The 25,017-nt window shown below is 34.1% G+C and overlaps 1 protein-coding gene and 1 non-coding gene across 3 annotated transcripts in view; one reads left to right on the top strand and one right to left on the bottom strand.

Moving 5' to 3' along the window:
* Nucleotides 1-25,017, bottom strand: part of KLHL1 (kelch like family member 1) — a 329,988-nt gene that overhangs the window by 174,606 nt on the left and 130,365 nt on the right. For both annotated transcript variants that reach the window (XM_016216440.2, XM_016216441.2), the window contains one exon: nt 18,862-18,998. In XM_016216440.2, the coding sequence (XP_016071926.2) occupies nt 18,862-18,998 (137 nt within the window). The remainder of the gene's footprint in view (nt 1-18,861; nt 18,999-25,017) is intronic.
* Nucleotides 1,711-1,841, top strand: LOC148093685 (small nucleolar RNA SNORA42/SNORA80 family). The gene has a single exon (XR_015714134.1). It is a non-coding gene; the product is annotated as a small nucleolar RNA SNORA42/SNORA80 family (small nucleolar RNA).

Here is a 25,017-nt window from a genome sequence, read left to right as displayed (position 1 = left end):
AGCTAACAAATTTTCCTGGTTGACAAATATTCACAGTTTGTCACAACTCATTGCAGAAAGGCACTGGAAAAACTTGGGGGAACAGATATATTCATCATCCTGGTTGTGGTGATGGTTTATGAATGTATAGATATATCAAAATACCAAATTGTATATATGTTACAGTTTATTGTACGTCCATTTATTAGTCCATAAGTATTTTTAAAAGAATGCTCCAATGTTAACAAAAGTAATGAGTTCACCAATACCTATAAATATTATCTGAGGGCTTTAATTCAAGCATCAAACACAACATCACAAAGATACGAATATCATAATTTGAGAAAATGTGACTTACATGTTAATTTTTTTAAAGTTCATAATATACAGAGCATATTGCAGATATGGCAACTTCATGTATGCTACTATCATGCCCATTATACTGTTAAAATAATCTTATATGTGTAAACCACACATATCAAGTGACATGTGTGTATGTGTGTATGTGTGTATGTGTGTATGCATGTGTGTGTATGTGTGTGTATGTGTGTGTGTGTGTGTATTCACACATCTGTATCTTTATCTTCCCAGTTCAACATTGAAAAGTGACTCAGAGATTATGTCAGTGTGGCAAGTGATAGGATATGTAAGATATTTGCTTTTAGGAAAAATAATTATTGAAATTTAAATACTGGGGCTATTCCTGTACTTCATAGCAATGTAGATAATATTTTAACAGGGCTTCGATCCACCCTTTTCTGATTAAAAAACAAGAAAGAAAAACTTTTGACTTTTCATAGTTTATTTGTAGACTAAATTTTTAAGAATTTACTTATTGGTAATTTTGAATGCAAATTTTAAAGAAATAAGCATTGTTTCTTTCCAATAGTTGAAAATTTTCTATTTTTTTCCAGACAGGAATATATCTAATGAAGGCTCCATTTGTAAAAGCCAGAGGCACAAATGGAATATTAGCAAGTGTTGAGCTTGAATGAACACAATTTGAGTTACCTCATGCATGATATATTTATTTGTAGTTGTAACCTGGTCATTTCTCTGACAGACTTAGATGGCTAAAGGCAAAAATCTGCCAAGTACTTGACTTAAAAGTTAACAACAACAACAACAAAATCCAACAACAAAAACACATGAATACTGTTATGAAAAAAGAAAATAGTTTTATACTTTCATTCAAAGTTAACTTTCAAGACATAATTTCTCAAATGGCTACTACGAGGGAAAATGTACATGTTTTTACCTTATGTGCCATAGAAAGTTGGCTTAAAAATACCTTATATCTCGGTAAAAACTTGGATACCTAAGGATCCTGAGACTATAGTAACATAAAACCCTGAGAAATTTTTCTCAAATAATAAGGAAATACTTATTATCTCTCTTGACAAATTCAAAGGAAGTTTGTCTCCAGAACTGATTAATTGAAAGGCTCAACACACCGTCAGGAAACAGCCACCTCCTCAAGTGACTTGCTGTTTCCCCCATGGTTGCCCTAGTGTCACACTTCAGATTCAGACAGCAAAACACTCATCAGAAGAGAAAATATCCCTTCATGTATATTTCTTTAGCACCGGTAAAGAAATTTTTGCTAAAAGTTTTCCCAGTCTTTTCTCTGTTTCCTTAGAAAAAGTATCATTCTGAACTCAATAATTAGCAATGGGCTAAAACGTCAATGATTGATTTTGATCCTATGTAAATTAGAATTATAAAATTTATGCACAGGTTTGGGTTTTTGGCAGGCCTGTCCCCTGGGTCTCTCATAGTGCCCCATGCCAGAGTAAAATGGCCTTGAACAGTTGCCTGGCCTCTGCTCATAGGCTGCAGGTACTGAAGCAGGATGCACAGTGGAAAAACATAAATAAAATAAAAATAAGCCCAGCTTGTGTGGCTCAGGGGTTGACGGTTGAGTATCCACCTATGATCCAGACCACCGTTCTATTCTGTCAGGGCACATGCCTGGTTTCAGGCTCCATCCCCAGCAGGGGGTGTGCAGGAGGCGGCATATCAATGACTCTCGCCATTGATGTTTTTATCTCTCTCTCCCTCTCCCTTCCTCTCTCTGAAATCAATAAAAATATATTTTAAAAAATAAAATAAAATTAGAGTAACCCTCCCTTGGATCATCTGAGGGAATAAGAAGGGAATGACTTTTGCATAGGGTAACTCCAATGTGTGCTATATTTATTTATAGTCTCACTTTAAGTAAATGCGAAAGCAACTGAGTGTTCAAAACATGTAGCAGTGGAATTAAACTCTAATTTTCTATATAAGAATATAGTTAAACCTACTGTATTAGACTGAAAATATGTCAAATAGAATGGGGAGGAAAAGTAACATTATAGAAGATTACAAACCTATGCTGTTTTATTTTTTAGCAGACAAGTGGTATATTAACAATTCTGATATATAACCATATTTTGTTTATAAACTCAGTTACACTGAAATTTGAATTCATTTTATTAGATAGGTGCAAAAACTGCCTATAAAATCTATAAAGTAAAATAAATATTCTTTCTTTTCTTCTATCATTTATCTATCTATCATGATGTATCTATCTTTGATGGAAATATAGAGAAATAATATTATTGCCACACTAGAACTAAATTAAAACAAAATTAATATATTAGTAATTCATATGAAGATAAAAAATGAGGTTTTTTTCTTTAACACTTTTAGATTTACAGAAATTTCTCATATAGCACACACTTGTTTTTCCCAGTTATTAACATTTTACATTAAAATGGTACATATGTTAAATTAATTAACCAATATTGCTATACTTTTATTAACTAAAGTTCATACTTTAATCACATTTCTCTAGAGCTTTTTACCTAGTGTCCTTTTTCTGTTCCGGAATACTAGATTTCATTTAGTCATTAAATCTCTCTGACAGTATCTCAGGTTTTCCTTGTTTTTGATGACTGACAGTTTTAAAGAGTGTTGGTTAAGTATTATGTAAAATGTCCCTCAACTGGGATTTGTCTACTTATAGTTACACTGGGATTATGGTCTTTAGGTCTCATCACATCATATCTAGTGTACATACTATCAACATGACATCACTATTGATGTTAATTTTGATCAGTTGGTAGAAGTAGTATTGTTAGGTTTCTTCACTGTAAAATTGCTCTTTTACTCCTTTATCCAAGCTGTGCTCTCTGGAAGTCCTGCTGCACAGCTACACTTAAGGAGTGGGAAGTTATATTTTATCTCCTTGAGGTCATTTTAATTGCAGTAGTGATTTGGAATTCTACACGGCAGATTTGTATTTTCTTTGTCACTTATTGACTTGCTCAATAATTATTTATATTAGTAAATTCCTGGGATTTTTTGAGTGTTTCCTAAAAGGCGACAGAGTTAAGGTAATTTGGTTTACATCACTTTGTTATTTTTAGAATACTCACATGTCTTTCTGACAGTCATCAAAAGAAATTGATTTTTACTGCAATTCAGACTTTTGCTACCATCAAATTATGCTTTATTTTACTATGTGCCACATTACTGGCACCCTGCACACTCTCTCTCATCTGGAAGAAAATCCTGGTTGTCCTTTAAAAATTATAGCGGAACTATTTTAGAAAACTAAATGACAAGCTATACTTGAGGAGTTTTATAGTCTTAAAGTTTATTAATCAATAAACAATGTCATACATGCCTTGCAAATACAAGAAAAGGACAATTTATGTTTTTTGAGTAGTAAATATATCTCAGAGTTGAAAGGCTCACTGTTAGAAAAGTCAGAAAAAAAAAAAAAATCTATGCAAAGACCAGTAAAAAAGCAAGTGCAACAACAAGGGTCAGTATTCTTCCATTTCTACCTACCCACCCTTTCTCAGAACCAAAAACATCAGTAGTTCTCATTTACTTAAACTGTTTTAAATCTACTATTTTAAACAAAACGATCATTTGGAAAAAGCAAAGAAATGTCTGCTAAGTAAAACTCTTGACTTTTTCTGAACATTCCCTTGACACTGGTTTATGCATGACACTGGTTTATGCACAGAGTTTAAATTTCTTGACTTTAACGATAGTATATACCCCTTATTTTCAGTGTATCGTAATTTATAACTCTGTCTCTAATGAAGTGTACAAATGTTCTCACTCCCAGTACTTGCTATAGAGATTAAAACAGCCTGTCACTCAATACTGTAGGATATTTTGACTGTGAGAAAAATAAAATATAAAACAATCAACTCAGTTTCAGGCAAGCTTTCCAAACCTCCACTGTAAGTAACATAGTTTGGAAAGAACTACCAAATCACTAAGGTACTTAATTTGAGCTCAAGGAGATAGAGCATAACTTCCCACTCCTTAAGTGTAACTGTGCAGCAGAACAGCATGCATAGGGGAGTAAAGGAGTAATTTTACAGTGTAGCTAAAACATATATGTTCTTTTTCCCATTGCAGAATTAAGTACTTTAGAATAGATACCTTTAGTTGGGACATGCATTCTTAGGTTCCACATAGATAATACCATTTCCTTTCAGTTAAATGTACCCTGAACTCAATGGAGTTTGATCCCTGGATTTAATATTGTTCTTTAATGAAATTATTAGTTATCTGTGTGTCTAGACAACATCATTTAAACTTAAATCAGACAAAAAATTCTTCTGGAATGTGTTATTTCATATCCACTTTTGGCATATTAGCATATTAGCGAGGATATATGAAGTACATCATATAGTGTCTTACAAAGATTCAAATATTCAAAACACTTTTCTCAGACTTTAGAAAATATTTTTCTCAGGTTTTAGTATAAAAAAACCTGTGTTTTTGTTAAGGAAAATATTTATTTTTATTTCATAACAAGTGATTATGCTTTCTTTTCTTTGATGACTGAGAAGCTAAAACAAATTGGTGTGTCATTTCCATGGATACAAACAGAATCTTAAGACACTTACTTATGGTGCAAATCATATCACAGATGTTGTGGATTTTAATTGGAATGCCCTTTTTAGGTCTTTTTCATTTGGATTTCAAAGCCTCACACACCTTGTATACTTAGAAACAAAACTAGGAACAAAGTCATAATCTTGTGACTTTTGTAAATGACCTTTCATATTTTTCTTCCTTTATGTTCTACCTCAAACAGGAAAACAGAGGAGGGATTGAAAAGGAGAATATAATAGAATACAGCTTCTCACTGAACAGATTTTACAGCAAGAGTGTGGAGTGTTCTCATAGAACTAGTGAACTAGCTTGAATGAAGTTATCTACAAAGTTGCTTCCTGTTGGGGTGCTTAAATATTTTATGCACTATCCTGAGTGGTTGTGACGTGAGAAAAAAGTCAACAATTTTGATATTTTATTCTGCTCATGTTGAGAGTTCTATCATCCTATCTGTGCATGTGGCTGCCCTACCCACTTCCTCTATAATCCGGGGCTTCGAAGTTGCCAGATTGTTTCGTTTTGGGGTTATTTTTTTGGACAGGGTTAACAATTTTTTTTGAGGGGGAGCACTATCTTGGCTCTCAAAATATACCTAATAGGTTATCTTGTTCCTTTTCTGTTATCATGACAGGTCATTTTCAGAGATTACCACTTTCATTTTCTGACTATAGGCATTCATATTTTTCTTGAAGTCTGCACATCTTACAATCCATATGCATAATCAATATTTCTTAGCCCCAGTGAATTGGAAGTGCAATAATTACAAAGTGCTATTGAGGGGTTATACATTTAATTCTCCAACATGTGTGAAATCCTTTCCAAAAACACTACCCTAGCATACCCAGTTATATCGTATTACTACTACCTTATTTTCCCTCATTTATGTATTTTACTATAAATCCATTTTGTAAAATGTACATTTAAATTAAATAAATATAAAAACTGAGTTTGTACTTGAGACCCTAAATAAGTTTTCTTTAACTTAATTTGATAATGAAATAATCATTTGTCAAAAAAATCTAAATTTCCCTATTATATAATTTTGGGGTTAGTCAAATTTACCCACTCCTCAAAAATGCTCATTAAAAAAAAACAACACACAAAAAAAGCCCAGCCAGGCATGGCTCAGGGGTTGAGCATTGACCTAGGATCCAGGTGATCAGAGTTCGATTATCAGTCAGGGCACATGCCTGAGTTTCGGGCTCGATCAATGACTCTCTCATCACTGATGTTTCTGTCTCTCTTTCTCCTTCTCCTTCCCTCTCTCTGAAATCAATAAAGATATATATATATATTTTTAAAAAGCTCATTAACCATAAAGTCGATTAGCTCAGGAAAACACATGAAAATAATTAATGACATATATTTCTAAGTATTGTTTGCATTTTGTACACATGGATGTATCAAGAATAAAAATGTCATATATATGAAACAAATGCAGTGATTTTTACAATTCTTATTACAAGAATTCCACTACTATTTTTAAAAATTCTTTATTGAATTTTATTATTCTGCATTATCCTTTCTTCTCACTGCTCTTAAATATTTCTCTAGAAAACAAGAAAAGCTGGGGTGGGAAACATATAACTGACTTGTGAGAATGGCATTTGGCTAGAATATTTTGCCTGGTTAAGGGAGGTGAGAGGAGTGCAACAGTAGCTACAATGTGCCCAAGAAGAAAGTTCAAGCACATAGTCTAAGGGAGTCAGGGATCAAAGGTACCAGGAGCATGCAATCCACTTCAGACTGAAATCTTTTTCCCTTGTCGGGTAGCCCTTGCCATCCTTTATCTGAGTGAGATGAGGCATTTAAAATTAAGTGCTGAGGGTTCTCATTATAAATTTCCTTCCTCAAGCATGAAGGGGAAGTAAATTCAACAAAGGTGGCAAAACAGGCAAAGTGGTAATTTACGGAAATCTTTAAAAAATTTTTAAAGATTTTTAATAGATTTTCAGAAAAAAAGGAAGAAAAAGAGGGAGAGAGAAACACTGATCAGCTGCCTCCTGCACATCCTCTACCAAGGATCTAGCATGAAACCCAAGCATGTGCCCCGGCTGGGAATTGAACTGGCAACATTTCAGTGCATGGGACAATGCTGAACTGAGCTCCATGGACCAGGGCTGGAAGTCTTATGAAGGTGTAGTGAAAAGGGTTGTTTTTTGTTTCCTTGTTTTTGTCTGTTTGCTTGCTTATAGTGTTTTTTCTCACATGTTATTTGCAAACAGCATCAACTCTATTAAATCTTAAATGGAAAGCATTGAGAAATACTTAGTATTTTAAAGGTATGTATTATTTAGAAACATATAAAGTTGGTGCTGAGTTTTCCCAACCATTAGATAAAGCTGAATATTGTGAGTCATAACTGAAATGTTTGTTAAACATACTAAAAGTGTTAAATATTAAATGTGCATAGTGTTTTTATATGTTTTTATTTAGATAAATATAATAAAACAAAATTATACTTAAAATTACAAAGTTATGAAGTTGTGAATATTCCAGTTTGAGGTTTATTTTAAATAGTGCTATGGTCAATTACAAATATTTCTGCATTCAAGTAGCATTAGTGAACTTTCCTCAGGTTATTCATGATTTGTTTAAAAGAAAATTAATTTTAAGAAAAATTTTTATTTGATAGCAGTTGGTACTATGTCAATGAAAAGTCACATTTTTTACTTACTGTGGCAATGACATAACTACATATAAGCAACATTACTTCTCATTTTAATCAAACAGAAGTTTGAGTAACTTTATAGCTAATTAAAAGGACATTGAAAGGTCATTTGAGAAAACTGGACTATGGTTTCACATTTGTGAAATTATGTTAATCTCTATGTTAAGGTGTTTTTATTTCTGTATAAGACAATAAGATTTGATTTACTGCCCATTTCAGAATGGGGCTAGGTGGATCAAATGAGATAAGATATACTAAAATAATGAATGCAATACATGATAAAAAATATCCTGAAATATATAAGGTAACAAAATTACAAGAAGGTGGTTTTAAAAAATGTACACTTAACCATTCTTATGAATTAGGAATCATATTGTAATACTGAAGATATATAAATTAAATTAAATATTAATAAATGTCTGATAAACAATGTGATTATTCTCTTCCCAGTTCTCAGTTTTCATATTTACTTTTTTATTTTTTATTTTTTAAAACTGATCTTTATTGTTGAAAGTTTTACAGGTGTCCCCACTGTTTCCCTCATTGACCCCTGCCAACCTTGCTCCCACCCCCTTCTCAAGCTTTCACCCTATTATTGTCTGTGTCCATGGGTTATGTGTATATGCATATAACTTCTTTGGTTAATCTCTTCCCACCCCCACCCCTTTTCCCTCCTCCTTCTGAGATATGACAACCTGTTGTATGGTTCAATATCTCTGGATCTATTTTGTTTGTCAGATTATTTTGTTTATTAGCTTTTTCTTAAAGAAGACCCTTCAACATTTCATGTAATACTGGTTTGGTGGTGATGAACTCCTTTAGCTTTTTCTTATCTGTGAAGGTATTTATCTGACCTTCAGTTCTAAATGATAGGTAATCTTTGTTGTAGGTTCTTGCTTTCCATTACTTTGAATATTTCTTGCCACTGCCTACTGGCCTGAAAGTTTCTGTTGAGAAATAAGCTGACAAGAGTATGGGTACTCCTTTGTAGGCAACTAACTGCTTTTCTCTTGCTGCTTTTAAGATTCTCTCTTTGTCTTTAACCTTTGGCATTTTAATGATGATATGTCTTGGTGTGGGCTTCTTTGGGCTCCTTTTGTTTGGGACTCTCTGCTTCCTGGATTTGTAAGTCTATTTCTTTCACCAGGTAGGGGAAGTTTTCTGTCATTATTTTTTCAAATAGGTTTTCAATTTCCTGCTCTCTTTCTTCTCCTGGTATACCTATAATGTGAATTTTGAGCCACCTGAAGTTGTCCCAGAGACTCCTTACACTATCTTCATTTTTCTGGATCATTTTTTCTTTTTGCTCTTCTAGTTGTGTTTTTTGCTTCCTCATATTCCAAATTGTTGATTTGATTCTCAGCATCCTGTACTCTACTGTCAATTCCCTGTAAATTATTCTTCATTTCAGTTCGTGTAGCCTTCACTTCTGATTGGTGCTTTATTATGTCATTGATGATCTCACTAGTTTCCTTAATAGTCTTACTAAGATCCTTGAGCATCCTTATAACCATTGTTTTGAATTCTGTATCTAGTAGCTTGCTTGGCTCCATTTCATTTAGCTCCTTTTCTGGAGATTTCTTCTATTAATTCCATTGTGACATATTTTTTGCCTCCACATTTTGGCTATTTTCTGATGTTTCTTTCTATGTATTAGGAAGGGCTGCTATGTCTCCTGGAATTTGTAGAGTGGCTTTTTGTAGTAGGTGTCCTGTAGGGCCCAGTGTCTCAGTCTTCTTAGTCACCTGAGCTGGGCCTTCCAGGTGCTCCACTGTCTGTGCTCTGTGTATTGTCTTGTTGTAGTTGAACCTTGGTTGTTATTGGCATCACTGGGTGGAATTGATCCCCAGGCCAATTGGCTGTGAGGACCAGTTACAAGTACAACCAAAGATTTGCTGTTCTGGAGACACCGCTATGGAGCAGGATTTACTTCAGTAGAGCTTTGGTGTTCAGGAGGCCGTCCCTTGAGTGTGTCACTCATGGATATGGTAGGGTTGTAATCCAGCATGGTAGAGTCTGATCACCAGGTGCACTGTCTCTGGGGCCTCCTGGGAGGTGCAAAGTCAGCCTCTGCCTGTGCTCTGCCCAGGGCAACCCAACATGAGCTACATAGCAATCCATGGATGGCTGTTACTTGTGGTAGGCTTAGAGGTATCCTGGAGAAGCCAAGCTATGAACCAATGAAGCTGCTGCTAGAGCCATACCTGGGGCCACTTATCGAGAAGTATGGGAGGCTAGTTGCTGCTTGTTTGAGAGATTTTTAAAAAGTCCTAAGCATGAGGTTAGAGAGGCCACTTGCATAGAAAAGCCACTGGAAATGGTTTGGATGAGCTTGCAAGTAGGGACAGACGGAGTCTCCAAGAATCACCAGGGCAGGTCCAAAGATGTCAGTAAGGTTGATAGAGATTCAAATATGGTACCTGTCTGCTGTGTCTGTGGGGGGAGGGCTCATCAAAGGAGCAATGGCCTCTGTCAGCTCTTCTGTCTATGAGAAAGCTGCCCTTCTAGCTCTTTCCCTGATTCCGGGCAAATTATTTTCTCCCCAAATTTCCCAGGTTTCTTTCAAGCTGCTGCTCAGCCCTGGAGCTCAGAGGGAGTCCATCTGAGTAAGTCCATGCATTGGCCCTTTAAGAGGAACTGCCTGGGACTACCTTAGCCTCCAAGAACCTCAGCTGTAATCCGCACTGGTTTTTACAGCCAGAAGTTGTGGGGACTTCTCTTCTTGGTACTGGAACCCTGGGCTGGGGGGCCTGAGGTAGGGCTGGGACTCCTTGCTCCTCTGGGAAACCTCCACCATCCAGATATTCCATCTGGTTTTAAACCTTGGCACCTGGGTGTGGAACCATGGCTACATCTCTGAGATTCAGCCTGGATCCCACCTGATTCTCTGCCCCTCCTACAGTATAAATGCTTCCAGTTCCTGGATGTAGGGCTTCTGTTCAGCTACATTTCAGGAGGTTCTGAATGATGGTTGTTCTGTATTTTAGTTGTAATTTTGATGTGGTTGTGGGAGGCAGTGGGTACAGCAGTTACCTACACTGCCATCTTGTTGTCACTCCATCTCTACTTTTTAATAACAAATTGTGCAAAGGATTTGAAGAACTTATAAAAATACCTATTATGAATAATCATTATAATTGAGTGCTTACAATATGCAAAGCATTATGCTAATTTTATTAGTTCAAATTACACCTTAAAACAATCCTCTTACTTAGACATTATTATTTTTTCTTTCCATAGTTGAATAATCTTGAGACTCCATAAAGCCTAGTAATTTGACGAAGGTCTCAAACTGTGAAAATGGGGAGCCCAAGAGATATAATCAAAATACTTAATGAAAAGTAAGAAATAGGTACATGACAATTAGAGTAAATACCCAGAATGTACACTGTGTTGCCCACATCATAATGAGTTTTGGGTGAATATCAGTTTTGGTGAAGGCTGAAGAAATCCTCAGATATTTCTGAGGTTAAATTGTACAAACCATATTGTATTGTCCTTCAAATATAACAAAGTCAAATGCATAGATATTTTTGGATTAAAGTGAAGGTGAAATAATCCTGAGAAAATAGAGTTAAATATAAGATTAATGCACAAGAATACAGAGCATGTTCCCCGTACAGTTGGTATGATGGCATATGATTTCATTGCTGCCTTTCTAGTACCAAAAGTAGAGTAAAATGTAAACAATTATAAGATTAAGAGCAACAATAAAATAAAAATTAAAGCAGATTTTTTTTTAAAGAAGCAAAGTTGATTATAAGATGAGACCTGAGAGATTTTCCTTGCTTGAAAAAGCAGAAAATAAATGTGTTACAGTGTAGAGAAACATAACCTTCCTCTATAGCTAATAAATATTAAATTTCACATAGCTATTTTTTTATAGTTAATCTATGAAATCTTATAGCATAAAGCCAAAATGCAGTTCATTCACAACAAGAAAACATACAATATTCACAAAATATGCAACATTTTTATTATTTGATAGAATATTTTTCTTCCAAAATTAGTTTTCTATTGTTCAGTATTGCACACACACACACACACACACACACAAAATGTTCCTTGATAAAATAATTAGAAGGTATTGGTATGATGGCAATATATAGCAGAATTTTTTATTTTTATTTTTATTATTTTTTTCTTTTGCCTTTAATAATATATAAGTAATTTTAACACCCTGTGAAAATTATTAAATCAGTATTTTTAAATACTGATAGGTAGTAATAATATATAAAATCAGTCTTTAAAGGTTTAATATGTTAAATTGAGAACATAATTTTCTCATCTAGTAAAAACTCTAAGTTTAAAACTAATGTTCTGCTAATGTGCTTGCATAATTCATGTCACTTGAATTAAACCAGTAATAAAAATGAAACATAATTTACTTTTAATTACAATAAAAAAAAATTCTGAAGGGAGTTTAGAATATTCAGTCCAGGCTGAATAAATTGATGTATACTTTCAATATTAAAGCAAAACATTAAACATCTCAGCTGTTATGTGCATGTATTTATTTCATTCAAATGTTTGGCAGTAAGCAGAAGCTCTCTTAACATTCCTTAGCATGCACCAAGTCTTTAATTAACTTCAGTAGCACACAAACTTATTTTTTTTAAAACAAGGAAGTTGACGCTTCAGTGTGATGAAAGGGCTGCTATTTGGCAGTTTAATTTTCTGCCCCTCTTCTTAATACCACTTCTATGGACAGCTTCCTTTATTTAAACCGGGTCCTTATCAGTTATCTACAGGACCTGACACTTAGCTAGTAGCCCTGCAATCCCATCTCCCGTATTTGTTCGAACTCTATTTCCTTGTGCACCAATGAACACAGTATATTTTTAAGTATGCCAGGCTAGTGAGGACTACATAACAAATAAGTCAGAAAAATTTTTTTATCAGCTCAAAGACAACTTTAAAATACAGAGAATCCTTTCACATTTTTACATTTTCTCTAATATTTTTTACAATGTAATCATCAATTTTAGGCTAGAGCTGAAATACATATAGACACAAAATCAATATTGTAGCCTTTGAAAAAATTTTTAAAAATACTTCTTTATTGATTTCAGAGAGACGAAGGGAGAGGGGGAGAGAGAGAGAAACATCAGTGATGAGAGAGTCATCATTGATGGGTTGCCTCCTGCATGCCCCCAACTGGGGATCGAGCCCCCAATCTGGGCATGTGCCCTGACTGGGAATTGAAGTGTGATCTCCTGGATCCTAGGTCGATGCACAACTGCTGAGCCATGCCTGGCTGGGCACCCTCGAAATTTTTATACTATTCTCTGATGAGAAAATATTAGGCTTGTATACATCAAAAGTATGTTTATAAACCGCTTCCCCAAAAATAAAACAAAGGATAGCTATTTTAAACCCTAAATTGTAAAGTCCCTTAAAGGCAAAGAATGTGTGTAATCAACATATTGTTTTCCAGAGCCCATCATAGGACATGGCACATAGTAGGCATGCAGTGAAGCCTGAGAAGCATTCAATGCATTCACAAGACAAGGACTATTAGCCTTTAATGTGCTTGAATTGCCAGGCACCATTGCTCCTTGCAGGCAAATAGTATTCAGTTGTAAGGAAGCCTGAACCCAAACTGCAGTGAGTGACTATGTAGCAACAAGGGAGTCTATTTGAGCTACTCAAACTGTTTTGACAACAGGATAGTCATAAGTCACTTCACAGAACTGTGTCTTAACACATACTGTACAACAGGGCATTGATTTGGTAGAGAAAGTACCATTCAATTTGTGTTATGACATTTTATTCTAGTAATAGATTCAATATCTTACTATTGATCTTTGTCAGGTTACTTTATCTCACTGAATGGGCTGCTTAAGAATGCCAGAGTATCTTAAGCAGTGAAAAAATAATTATCTTTCCCCTCTTATTAATTCAAAAGGGACCAACAAAGTTTGACCTATCTCATGATGATTTTGTCAATGTTAATTTGAAATATTAAATACGTAATTCTCAAAATGTGTTTTCTAAGAAAAATGTTTATCTGTAAAGTTTATAATAATGTTCAAGATGGAATTTTTAAAGTTTGATGCATCTCTATTCTAAGTAATTTGAAAGTTATATGTTGAGAAACTGAAAATATATTTTTTTCTTTTCTCCTCTGATTCTGATACAATTGTAGTTAATCTAGTTATTAATAACAGGAAAGGAGCAAAGGAAAGGCCAAATATTACAGGCATGTCATTTAGGCAGCTTTGTCAGGAAGCTGCAGCTTTACACTCCCCAGAGAGCCACCTGTCCATTCCCTGAGGATTGCTGCAAGAAGGGACTGGACAGGGGTGTGATAGATGCATGCCCAGTTAAGTTGGGAGGAATAGTAAAGGTGCTTGCTTCAGTCACACCTGAGAACAGAGGTTATTGGCGAGAATGGGCGTAGCCACTGTAAGCTCTGGAAGGTATTTGGATACTTAATTCCCTGAGAAAAGGAATTCACTCCCTTGGTCTTTCTTGGTGGACTCTTGGCTTGAGGGGCTCTCTTCTGCTCACCTGCATTTGCCCATGTGGACCTTACATGCAATGGACTAATGGGCTGCAACTAGCCTGATGCTGAACTGGACCAGGCAGCAACATGGAAAGGAAACTCTGGACACTGGCTTTGCTTCTAGCTCTACTGAAGCCCCAACTACACTTCTTCCAGGACCAGATTAAGGGAAATGGGACTTTAGAAACCCAGGGATGTAATTCCGTGCATATAAAAATCATCCTCCTGTGCGAGTCTCAGAAAATTCTTTTTCTAGAGATATCATAAAGGCTCCACCCCCAGCACTCAGTGGAGAAAAGGATACCCCAATTCCCTTGATAACAGTTCTATGCTTCTGAGCTATTCTGTAGAGTAATTCCAGAACAACATGGACTTCATTATTCCAAATCATAGGCTTAACAGTCAAAACAAATAATATCCAGGTGGTTTTTTTTCTAGATGAGTAAAATTACAGAACAGAGGCTCCATAACATGTAGGAAAATGTTTAAAAGCTGTTAAGTTCATTTAAAACTATACAACTGAGAATGCCATCCAACAGATAGTGATACATAGGTTTTACTGCTTTTGAAAATAAAAGTGATGAGCTTTTTTTCACTATGTCCTTCTCTAATAATTATATTTATTATCAATTAACTTAAAGGTCTATGTCATTCTAATCTGTAGTCATCCAGGCTTAATTTATATTTTATCTTTTAGTCCCTAGTGTGACCTTCTCCACTCAATAAGTGATACAATATTTTTAACTGAATTATGGATTAATTTTTGAAAAATTGGTATACAGTCTTATAATTACATATTCCATATTCTCTGGATTACAACTAAATATTCAAATTTGAAATCTGAAGAAATAGTTGTAAAAGGGGACTACAGTCTTTATATATATATATATATATAAATTATATATATATATAATTTTGATGAGAGGCCCTAAGAAATTAACTCTTGTTTATATCAATCAGCCTATGTTAAAATTGGTTTCATTATTCATTGCTTCAGTTAAAGTCACAGAACCTATGGACGACATTATGTGAGGACTTACTGTATTTTATAATACACTCTGTTGCTTAAATGTACCTTTGCTCTCTATGAATGGCTCTTATCACACTCAGATTTCCTAGTAAAATACTATGAAAAAGCTGAATAGAAATTTTTAAAAGAAGGAATGTTGAAGTTACTTAAACATCTAATTAAGAATTTAGAAACATTATATGACTCTCATGTTAGAAATACAACTATTTCTAACACCAATGTAAATTTTCCTTTTTTCCATTTCTCAGCTTTTACAGTGTGTGAAAAAAAATGACTTTGTAGAGCTTTTTTTAAAGGAAGTTAATTTTGATTCTGCAATAATTAGTCATCATTTTAATAGTTGTATATTTACCTTTCATACTTCCAACATTTTCTTTAATTCTGTCAAAACAAAGGCCTTATTGGTTTTCTTTATTCTATCTTACATATTTCTAGTATTAATGTTTTTATTATTATGACTTGTTCCTTTTCAAAATATTCTATTCTCTTTGAGCTCTTACCACCACTGTACTCACTCCTTGATACCCAGGTCATTTCTCCTAGTTTCCTGGAAAAAATAAAATAATCTCCAAATATTTGCTTTAGTTCTTATTGGAACTCTATCAGGGCCCTGATCCAATTTCTTCTCATTCTAATTTGCTGGCGTAGAAGAAAAGTGGCATAATTAGGAAGGTGTCTTCCACATCTTACCATGTTTAAATTTTTAATAAATGAAATCCTTTAAAGAATAATTCCTCTTTCTTCAAGTCAAAGATTACTAAACTCTATAATTATTGAAACATATTAGTAAAAAATTCATTCTAATCTACTTTAGGCATTGTGTGTTTTTTTTCTTAATTTCTAAGTGAATGAAATCAATTATATATGGTTTTCAAACCTGGCACATTTTTTAGGTCTCATAGAAAATTTTCCTTTGAAATCCTTTTGAGTACTCTTACTCATCTCTATGGAACACATTGCCTTAACAGCTAAGAGTTAACTATCGATTCTTGAAATCGATAGGCTTTTCAAAGCCTAGCAAACCTCAGAACTTAAGGAAATATTCCCAAATGGCTGACCCATTCCCAAATGAGCAGTATCTTACTGCTCATTCATTTTTACCCTTTTTCTGTGATACATTTATTTTATCTTCTACAAAAAGTCTTAGAAATCAGTTAGCAAGCTAGGTAAGTAGACACGTAAACAGATACTTCCTTTTCTTGCCTTCCTATACTGTTGCTCACTGACCTCTTCTATGGCTGTAATTTGTTACACTGTACGTAGCAAAAAACAGGTACCAATTTTATGTTATGCCTAAAATTCTCCCAGTTTTAGCCTGTAAATTATTTTCTCATCTAGCGCATTTCTATAAACTAACAATTGGAAATTTAGCAATCACCAGGAAGACAGAAGTATCAGAGCAAAGGCCAAAGCGGCAGTGGCAACTGAAAGGCAGCTTTGTATCCCGCCTGCCCTCTAAAAAGCAGAGCCAAATCTAGGTCATTACATTCAGCAGGGAGCTTTCAAACACCTTCCAACTCTGTGCTGCAGGATGATGAGTGTCTTCTGACCTAGTTTTGCACATGAGAAATGCAAGGCTGCCAGGCTATGGAGGCTGGAAGTGTTGGATCTGTGCCTTTCTGTTGCTAGAAGGATTCCTAAAATGTAAGTTTCAGGATTTCTTTCCAAGAAACAATACTGTGGTTATGTTTGCTATGTCTTCACTGGGAGGCCATGATCTTTTACTACTATTTCTGATTGTATGCAAATTGAAATTGACTAAGATGGTCTTAATGCCCTATCAGCTTGACCAGACTCCCATCTTCCTGCCTCTAGGACTTTGACCTCCCTTTTCTTTGAGGATTTACTTTAGAAAACTTGTAATTGTAAATTCTTTCTTTACTCCTTTGAGATGTGAATGATTTTAAAAGGCTCTTGCCAGTTTTACAATTCAGAAATGTTTTTCTTAAGGCCCTGGAAACCATCCCTTTGAAATGCTAACTTCAAGGGAGAGAGCACCCAGTCTCTCAGTTTTGTGAGACTCTAAGAGCATAACCTTAGTGAGCTCCTTGCTTCAAGATGTAAAACTACCTTCACTCACAAAGAAAGGAGAAACATTACTTTTCCTTTAGATACAGTCAATTAGCAAATACAGATGGCCTGTGTTCTCTCCCACCCAAGCACTTAAAAATCCTCCCCTCTACCCTTTGTTTCAGAATTATTTTATTTTTTAATTAATTTATTGGTTAATAAAATTGTATAGGTTTCAAGTGTACAGTTCTATGCTACATCATGTGTATTTTGCATTGTTTGTTTATCACAAAGTCAAACCTTGTCCAGTCACCATATATTTGACCCCCTTTACCCTTTATTACCCTGAGCCCATTCCCTCTGGTAAACTACCATACTGTTATCTGTGTCTATGGGTTTTCGTTTGTTTGATTTTCTTTGTTCATTTACTGCTTTCGGTTTTATATTAGACATATGAGTGAAATCATATGGTTCTTGACTTTTTCTGTCTGATTTATTTCGCTTAGTGTGGTAAGTAAACATAGAGTTCTGGTCTCTCTCCCTGATTGCAACAGCCTTCAATAAAGACATGCTTACCTGTTTAACTTTGTCCAGGGCAATATTTACTTTGACAAAATATAATTTTAAAATTACTGAGGCTGGAAAATGTATGTCTAGCACATTGCTACTCTGAGATTCAGCACTTAAAGCATGTGCATTTTTCCTTTCAAAGAAGCTTCATTTACTGACTGTTACATTGGTATTCGAAAGTTTCTCTTTATGATAAGCCAAATCCTCAAAGAAGATAGATTCCCACTAGTTCCAAGATCTTTTGCTTTTACAAGCTGATCTTCAAATATCATCTCTTGTTTCTCTGTGATCGGAAACACTGAAAAATTCAGCTCCTTAAACTAGGGATCCTGATGGTTTGATAATCAGGTTCTAGCCCACCTTTCTTTTTTCTTTTTTTTCTCATTTAAGGATCAAGAGTTCAGGCAAAATGAACAACATGCCATTCCTAAAAAATATCCACTCATACTATCTTCCTTCGCCACTATAACAATATTTTATTATAATGTCTCCTCTTATCTCATGATTCTTGAAAAGCTACTAAAATGTTTTAAATGAATGTGAACCCTGATGATACTCTGAACAGCAGGTTTTATGCCTTCTTTCTCTTAACATTTCACATTACATCGCATTTATCACCTCGCCTCTTTTCTCCATTTGAGTCTTGGGTTTCTGGAGGCAAATACATGGTTTACTTATCAGTTTATTTTCCAGAGAGAGAGCTAATACTTGCACAATAAGCAACATTCAACAAATGCTTGCTAAATTAGCAAAATTATTTGCTACAGTGAGTGTTCTGTGAAGGTTTTAACATTAAAATACCACATTGTAAAGAAAAAGGAGTTATTTGAACACATCTATTTCAAAATAAAAGAAAATTAGAATCCATTTCCCTTCCTAGTGTTTTAAATATGGCCATAAACAAATTCTCATTTGATAATTAATAACCTCCCTGCTCTTCTTTTAAGCTCATCTATGTGTTATTTACTTTTATAAGCCAATTTAAATTCCTTCTGGAAGAAATTTGACATATATACATATATGTGTAGTTTCAGTGACAAAAGAAAAAGTAGTCTGACTTTTCTGTAAGTCTTTCAAATGGAAAAAAAATGAAAGATACAGCTCTCTTTTCCTTTAAGCTTTAGATCCTGTACTCGAAGTCTAAAATCCACAAGACATCAATGTGAAACTACAAATATTTTACTGTACCTGTATATGCAAATTGGACAAGATCCCAGAGGGCATTGGGGTCGATGCCTTCCATCTTAATTTCCTCTTGCTTGGCTTCACAAACATCACTTGTAAACATGGCAGCAAAGTAGTCTGAGACGGAGCTCAGAACAAGCCTGAAAAAGTCAAAGGATCCAATTTAGGTCGTGAATATAAAGCATCAGAAAGCTAAGTGTCAACAATGGAGTGCAGAGCAATCCATCTATAGGCCTGTCCATCTACTTATCCATCTATCAATCATCTATGTATCTATGTGTCTATCAATCAATCTATTAATCTATATGACCTTATGGGTTGTACTTTTAAAAAATTATTTAGAGTATTCTGCTCTAACCTTTGGTTACAGAGCATTCTCCTACATTTTCTACCATTTTAAATACATTTTTCCTTTCACATTTAGTTCTTCCATCCTTTTGGGTAGGAATCCAGTTTTATGTCTTTCTCCACACTCACCCACTTTTCACCACACTCTCTATTAAAGAATTTGATTTGCTCAGTAAATTAATGGTGCCACCTATACCATGAATTTGAATCTGAAATGCATACTGATCTGTCTCTGAGATTTCTATTTTTTTGCTTATTTGCTTCTTCTTATGTCAATAAAATATTCTTTTTTATACGTATAACTATATATAAATATAAACAAGTAAATACTATAATTCTAATGTCTTTATATCATATGAGGCAAATCCTCCTTCTTTGGTTTTGCTTAACTAGTAGTAGATTTTTTAAAAATATGTTTTTATTGATTTTAGAGAGAAGAAAGGAGAGGGAGCCCTGCCGGGCGTGGCTCAGCGGTTGAGTCTCGACCTAGGATCCAGGCGATTGGGGTTCGATCCCTGGTCGGGGCACATGCCCGGGTTGTGGGCTGCAGCCGATCAATGACTCTCTTATCACTGATGTTTCTATCTCTCTCTCCATCTCCTTTCCTCTCTCTGAAACCGATAAAGATGTATTTTTTTTAAAAAAAGAAAGAAAAGAAAGGAGAGGGAGAGAGAGAGAAACATCTATGTGAGAGGGAAACATTGATCGGTAGCCTCCTGCTTGCACCCCAACAGGGGCGTGAACCCAAAACCTGGGCATGTGCCCTGACTGGGAATCAAACCAGTGACCCTTTGGTGCACAGGATCACTCAACCAGCTGAGCCACACCACACTGGCCAGGGCATGAATTTTTATTTTTCATATAAAGTTTAAAGTACATTTGTTAAGTTTGTTAAGTAAGTCAAATATAATTTTAATTAAAAATGCAGTAAATTTCTGATTTTATTTGTGTGTTGATATATTTACTACATAAAGTCATCCAATACAAAAGTGTAAAATATCCCTCCATGTATTCAGGATATTTTGTCTGATTTATGTTCAAATTTTAAAGATTTTCCTAAAATCGTTTTGTGTACCTTTGGTTGATTCCTACATACTTTACAGTTTTTTTAGCATTATTTATAGTAACTTTTTAAAAAATTATATTTTTGGGGTGGGTTTTGTTGGTTTAGAATTCATTAATTGAAACTTTCATACATGCATGTTTTATATGACACATTTATTGATTTTCTTACTAGGTCCTTTGATTCTGATATACATATTTTTTCTTTTAGGTAGATGATTGTATCATTTGCAAATAATCTCATTTTGACCTGTTCCAACTCCTTTTCTTTTGCTTTCCTTAAAACCTCATGTAGGACCTCAGTTCTGTGTTAAGCAGTAGCTGTGCAGGCAAGAAAATTTGTGTTTTTCTCTATCTTAAAAGGAGCACATCTAAAGATTCTCCTTTCAATAGGATACTTGCTAAATGTATTGGTATATAAGCTTTATAAAGTCAGGAAAATCCTTTTAATTTCTAGCTTTGCTAAACACTTTTATAATAGATGGGTGTTAAAATTCAAAAAAGGCCTTTTATTCCTGAATCAAATTATCTTTAAGACTTCTCTATTTATAGTCATAAAGGAAACTAACCTATAATTTGTTTTCTTATATGTCCTTATCTGACTCTTGAATCAAGATTATACAAGCCTCATCAAATGAGCTAGCAGTTTCATCTCTTTTAAATTTTGTAAAATAACTTATAGAAGGAAACTATTTTTTCTTTAAGATGTTCTGGACCTTACCTGGAAAAATATATTGGCTTGGCTATTTTAGAAAAAGGTAGCATATCAATCCCATTTCAATTATTGAATAAAGCATGAGACATTATTTATGTGCTCTATTTCTTCATCAATTTTTTGTATTTTATGTTTTTCAAGAATTTATCCAGGTCCTGAACTTTATTAATGTATATTGTTCATAAAATTATTTTTGGGTTTAGTTCTACCCATTTATATATTTTTTTATTATTTTTTCTTTGTTTTACTCTTTTTATTGTCTTTTGTTTCATTCATTAACATTTTAACTACATCTTTTTCTTTCATAAATGTATGTTTCTCTTGAGTAAAGATCAGACTTTTTTTTCCTCCAGAAAAGCCAGATATTAAGTATTTTAGGCATTGAGAGTTATACATATAGTCTTTGTCACATACTTTCCTTTTTAATTTTTTTATTTAATTAAAAATGAAAAAATAAATTTTAGCTTGTGATTCACATAAAACAAGAATCTTACTTTGGAGGCTTTGTCTAGAGATTACAATATTACTCTTTAGCTAATAATGTTCTATCATTAAATATACTTTTTAGAAATATTGTAAGAATCTTACAATACTATAATTCTGCTTACTCCCTCCACTCAGTCAAGAATATTTTTTGAAGAACGTGTACATATATATGTGTGTGCGTGTATGTGTGTGTGTGTGTGTGTGCGTGTATGTGTGTGTGTGAGTGTGTGCATGCGTGTGAAAAGAAAACTTTATCTTATTCTTCTCTTTTTCTGGAGCTTTTTATTCATTTCTGAAGAAGTAGATTTCAATCTGGTAACAACCAAATTAACTTCTTCACTATTTTTTTGTATTGTAGATCTGATGGCAAAAAATTCTCCTAGCTTTCATTGTACTGAAATTGTATATTAAACTGGCTCCAAAATACCTTGTAAAAATTATTTTCACTTGATATAGGATTTTAGATTGAAAAATTTTTTTCCTTTGGGACTAGAAAAACATTCTATTTTTCCATTGTTACCAATAGAAAATTAGCTTCCCTTAATATACTTGTTTTCCTGATTTACTGTTTTCTTAAAATATATAATTGTTTTTAATGTTTTTCCCTTTTCTTAGGATTTTAGCAGTTTAACTTTGATATTCCTACATGTGGTTACTTAGTATTTACTTTGATTCTGAGCTTTCTGGAGCAGTGGACAGATCTTTTTTTACCAAATTTAGAAAATTACCTGCAAATAATTTCTAATTTTTTTTCACTCAGTTCACTCTTTATCTCTTTCTAGAAGCTTAGTTGCATATGCCTCACAGGTTGTTGAGTCTCAGCTCATTTTTCTCTTAACTTTCTTTTATTCTGTTTCACTGTAGATTATTTAAATTTCAGTTGTATATGGAACATTGTGCCAAAAAAAAAAAAAAAAAAAAGGTGAGGCTTAAAACTAAGAAGAGAGCATAAGATTTAAAGAAAACAGTATAGGCATTTCATTTTTTTGGTGATTATTTTGTCATTTTGAAAGGAATGAAGATTTTTCATGTACTTTAAAATCCTAAGTGGAAATATAAATTGAAGAAACATTGATTAAGACACTTAATAATATATTATAACTCTAAAGAAACAGAGAACTGGCCCTGGCTGGTATGGCTCATTGGTTGGAGCACAGTCCAGTGCACTAAGGTCTCTGGTTCAATTCCTGGTCTGGGCACATACCTAGGTTGTGGGTTTGATCTCCAGTGGGGGCACGGGAGGCAACCGATTGATGTTCCTTTCTCATATCAATGTTTCTCTCTCTTTCTCTGTCTCCCTTTCTTTCTCTCCAAAATCAATAAAAAACATATGCTCACGTGAAGATTTAAAAAAAAGAAAGAAAATGAAATAGAGAACTGTTTTTTTAAAAAAAAGAACATTACAGTTAAGAGGTTTGTTTTTTACAGTTACTTGAATTAAAGATTCTGAAAATTTGAACCTGGAACACCTTTTTTCTAGAAAGTAATAAAATGCTCAAAAAATGATGGGCACATGTCAAAAGAACTAAATGTGATGCTTATGCATGTAAACTAAACAACTCAACAGCAAACTCTGGATGTACTTTTCTTTCTAAGAACATTATAAGGAAAAGAAAAGGAAGAAAGGTCAATACAGGGCATTATTATCTAAAAGTTTTTATGCTTTCAGATCAGGTAAAAATATTTTAAAATTATTTATTTTGCAATTCTATCTGCTATATAGTTTATTTCTATATAAATCAAGGGCATGTAGAAAGTTCACTTCCACAAAGAGAGATATTCCTCCTTTATATTTTTTACAAAAGATACTTTATGCATTTAAAAAGTAGTTAATGGGATCTGTGATATTATCTATTCTATTAATATCAATGCTTAATTAAGGTGGTAACATTAGAAATGTTTCGCGTTATCAGTTTGTGACCCATTTATTTGGGCAGTTAGTAACTAAACATGTCAACATTTTATATTCTTAAATAATAATAAAATAATTAAGAGGCAGTTACCTTCAAATATTTATTATATACCAATTAGATAAATCAGTGACAAATAATCAGTTTTATCAAAAAGACTAAATATAACAATGTATGATATGAAAACAAACTGTAACAAACCAGAGGGTTGCAGACCTTTCTTAGTGCATCAGAAGTTTAAGGAGATAAAATTAACTGTTTTAATCTTACATGTATAAAGCCTTGATTTACAGCAAGGCCACATCCATATAAAGAAAAATATTATGAGACCTGGAGAATTCAACCTTAAATAATTACATAAAAGCTTCTCCATAAGCTGTAACATACAAAATATTGCTAACTCAGTAAGTGCAGAGAACTTCATAATGCGTTTAGATTTAGTGAACATAAAATTTGCATTAGATTTTAGAAGAGGGATGTAATGAATAACAGAAAGTAATATCTTTATATCTGCATATATAACATCTATTAATGAAAGGAAACTAGGAGCAAAAAATGCTCATATATATATATAAGTGGATAAATGCAGTCACTCTGGAAAATCTCTTATTAAGGTCACCACAAATGTATTTCTTTCGAAGTCTATTAAACATTTTTAAGTCTACTCCAATTCGTTGTGTGCTTGACATTGTTGACTTCCCATTCAGTCTTTAAATCTCCATTTCAGCTAAGGCAATACAGATTTTCTTATCTTGCTTACCTCTGATTCACTGACTTCTTTTCCTACTCATACTCTGAGGCTTTCATTGCTCCAGGCTTTGAATCAGGCTTCTAAATATTTGCCTTAACACTAGATGTTTCAGAATCATTGTTAAGCATGGCCTTAATTATTACTGCTATGGTATTTCTAAACCTAGCCTTGGGTCTGGAAATCTATAGGAACTTCTCATCAGATATCTCAGCAGCAATTCAGTATGCCATAAACTAAATCAAAGTCTTCCTTGTGAGGTTTTTCTTCATTTTTACCTCCCTGATTCTAACTGATGCTCCACCAATCTATTGAATTTTCAGAGTAGATACTATAAAATTATTATTTATGTTTCCTCCTCCTTCATTACTTATATCAAATAAAACACAAAATTCTTCTTTCCTTTTGTCCTGGACTTTGTGTTTGCCTTGCCCAGGCCCCTTTTATAAGGTGCACCAAAGCACCCTGGGCCAGTGATGCCAGCACCTAATTGATCCTAGTTACTCTTTCTCTAGAATCTCACATGGCCCAACAGGAGTTGTCCCCTGGGAGTTTATATGCTCCTGCTCCTCTTACCTCATTCCCCAGTCTTCCCTCCCCCCCAACCTTGGCCAATCTTCACCTGTGTGTGGGCCCAATAGTAATGACTAATAGAACTCGGGTATAAAAATAGTGCCCCTTTACCGAGGGGTTTGACTAACTCTGCAGCAAGTCATGCTCCAGAACTTCTTGGGAGTTAAAGATGAGCAAGGTCCCAGCTGAGGAGACCACACCCCTTATCTGTTCCTTCCTCTGCCCTATTCTGCTTCCTTTCTTTGAGGACACCCCTTATATAAACCATGCACACCTGAAGTCCAGTCTCCGGGTCAGTCTCCAGGAACCCTGAACTA

This window comes from Miniopterus natalensis, chromosome 2, assembly GCF_054644295.1.
Source record: "Miniopterus natalensis isolate mMinNat1 chromosome 2, mMinNat1.hap1, whole genome shotgun sequence".
Taxonomy (NCBI): domain Eukaryota; kingdom Metazoa; phylum Chordata; class Mammalia; order Chiroptera; family Miniopteridae; genus Miniopterus; species Miniopterus natalensis.
Note: the sequence above shows the minus strand (reverse complement) of the source record. Positions and strands in the feature narration are given on the sequence as shown.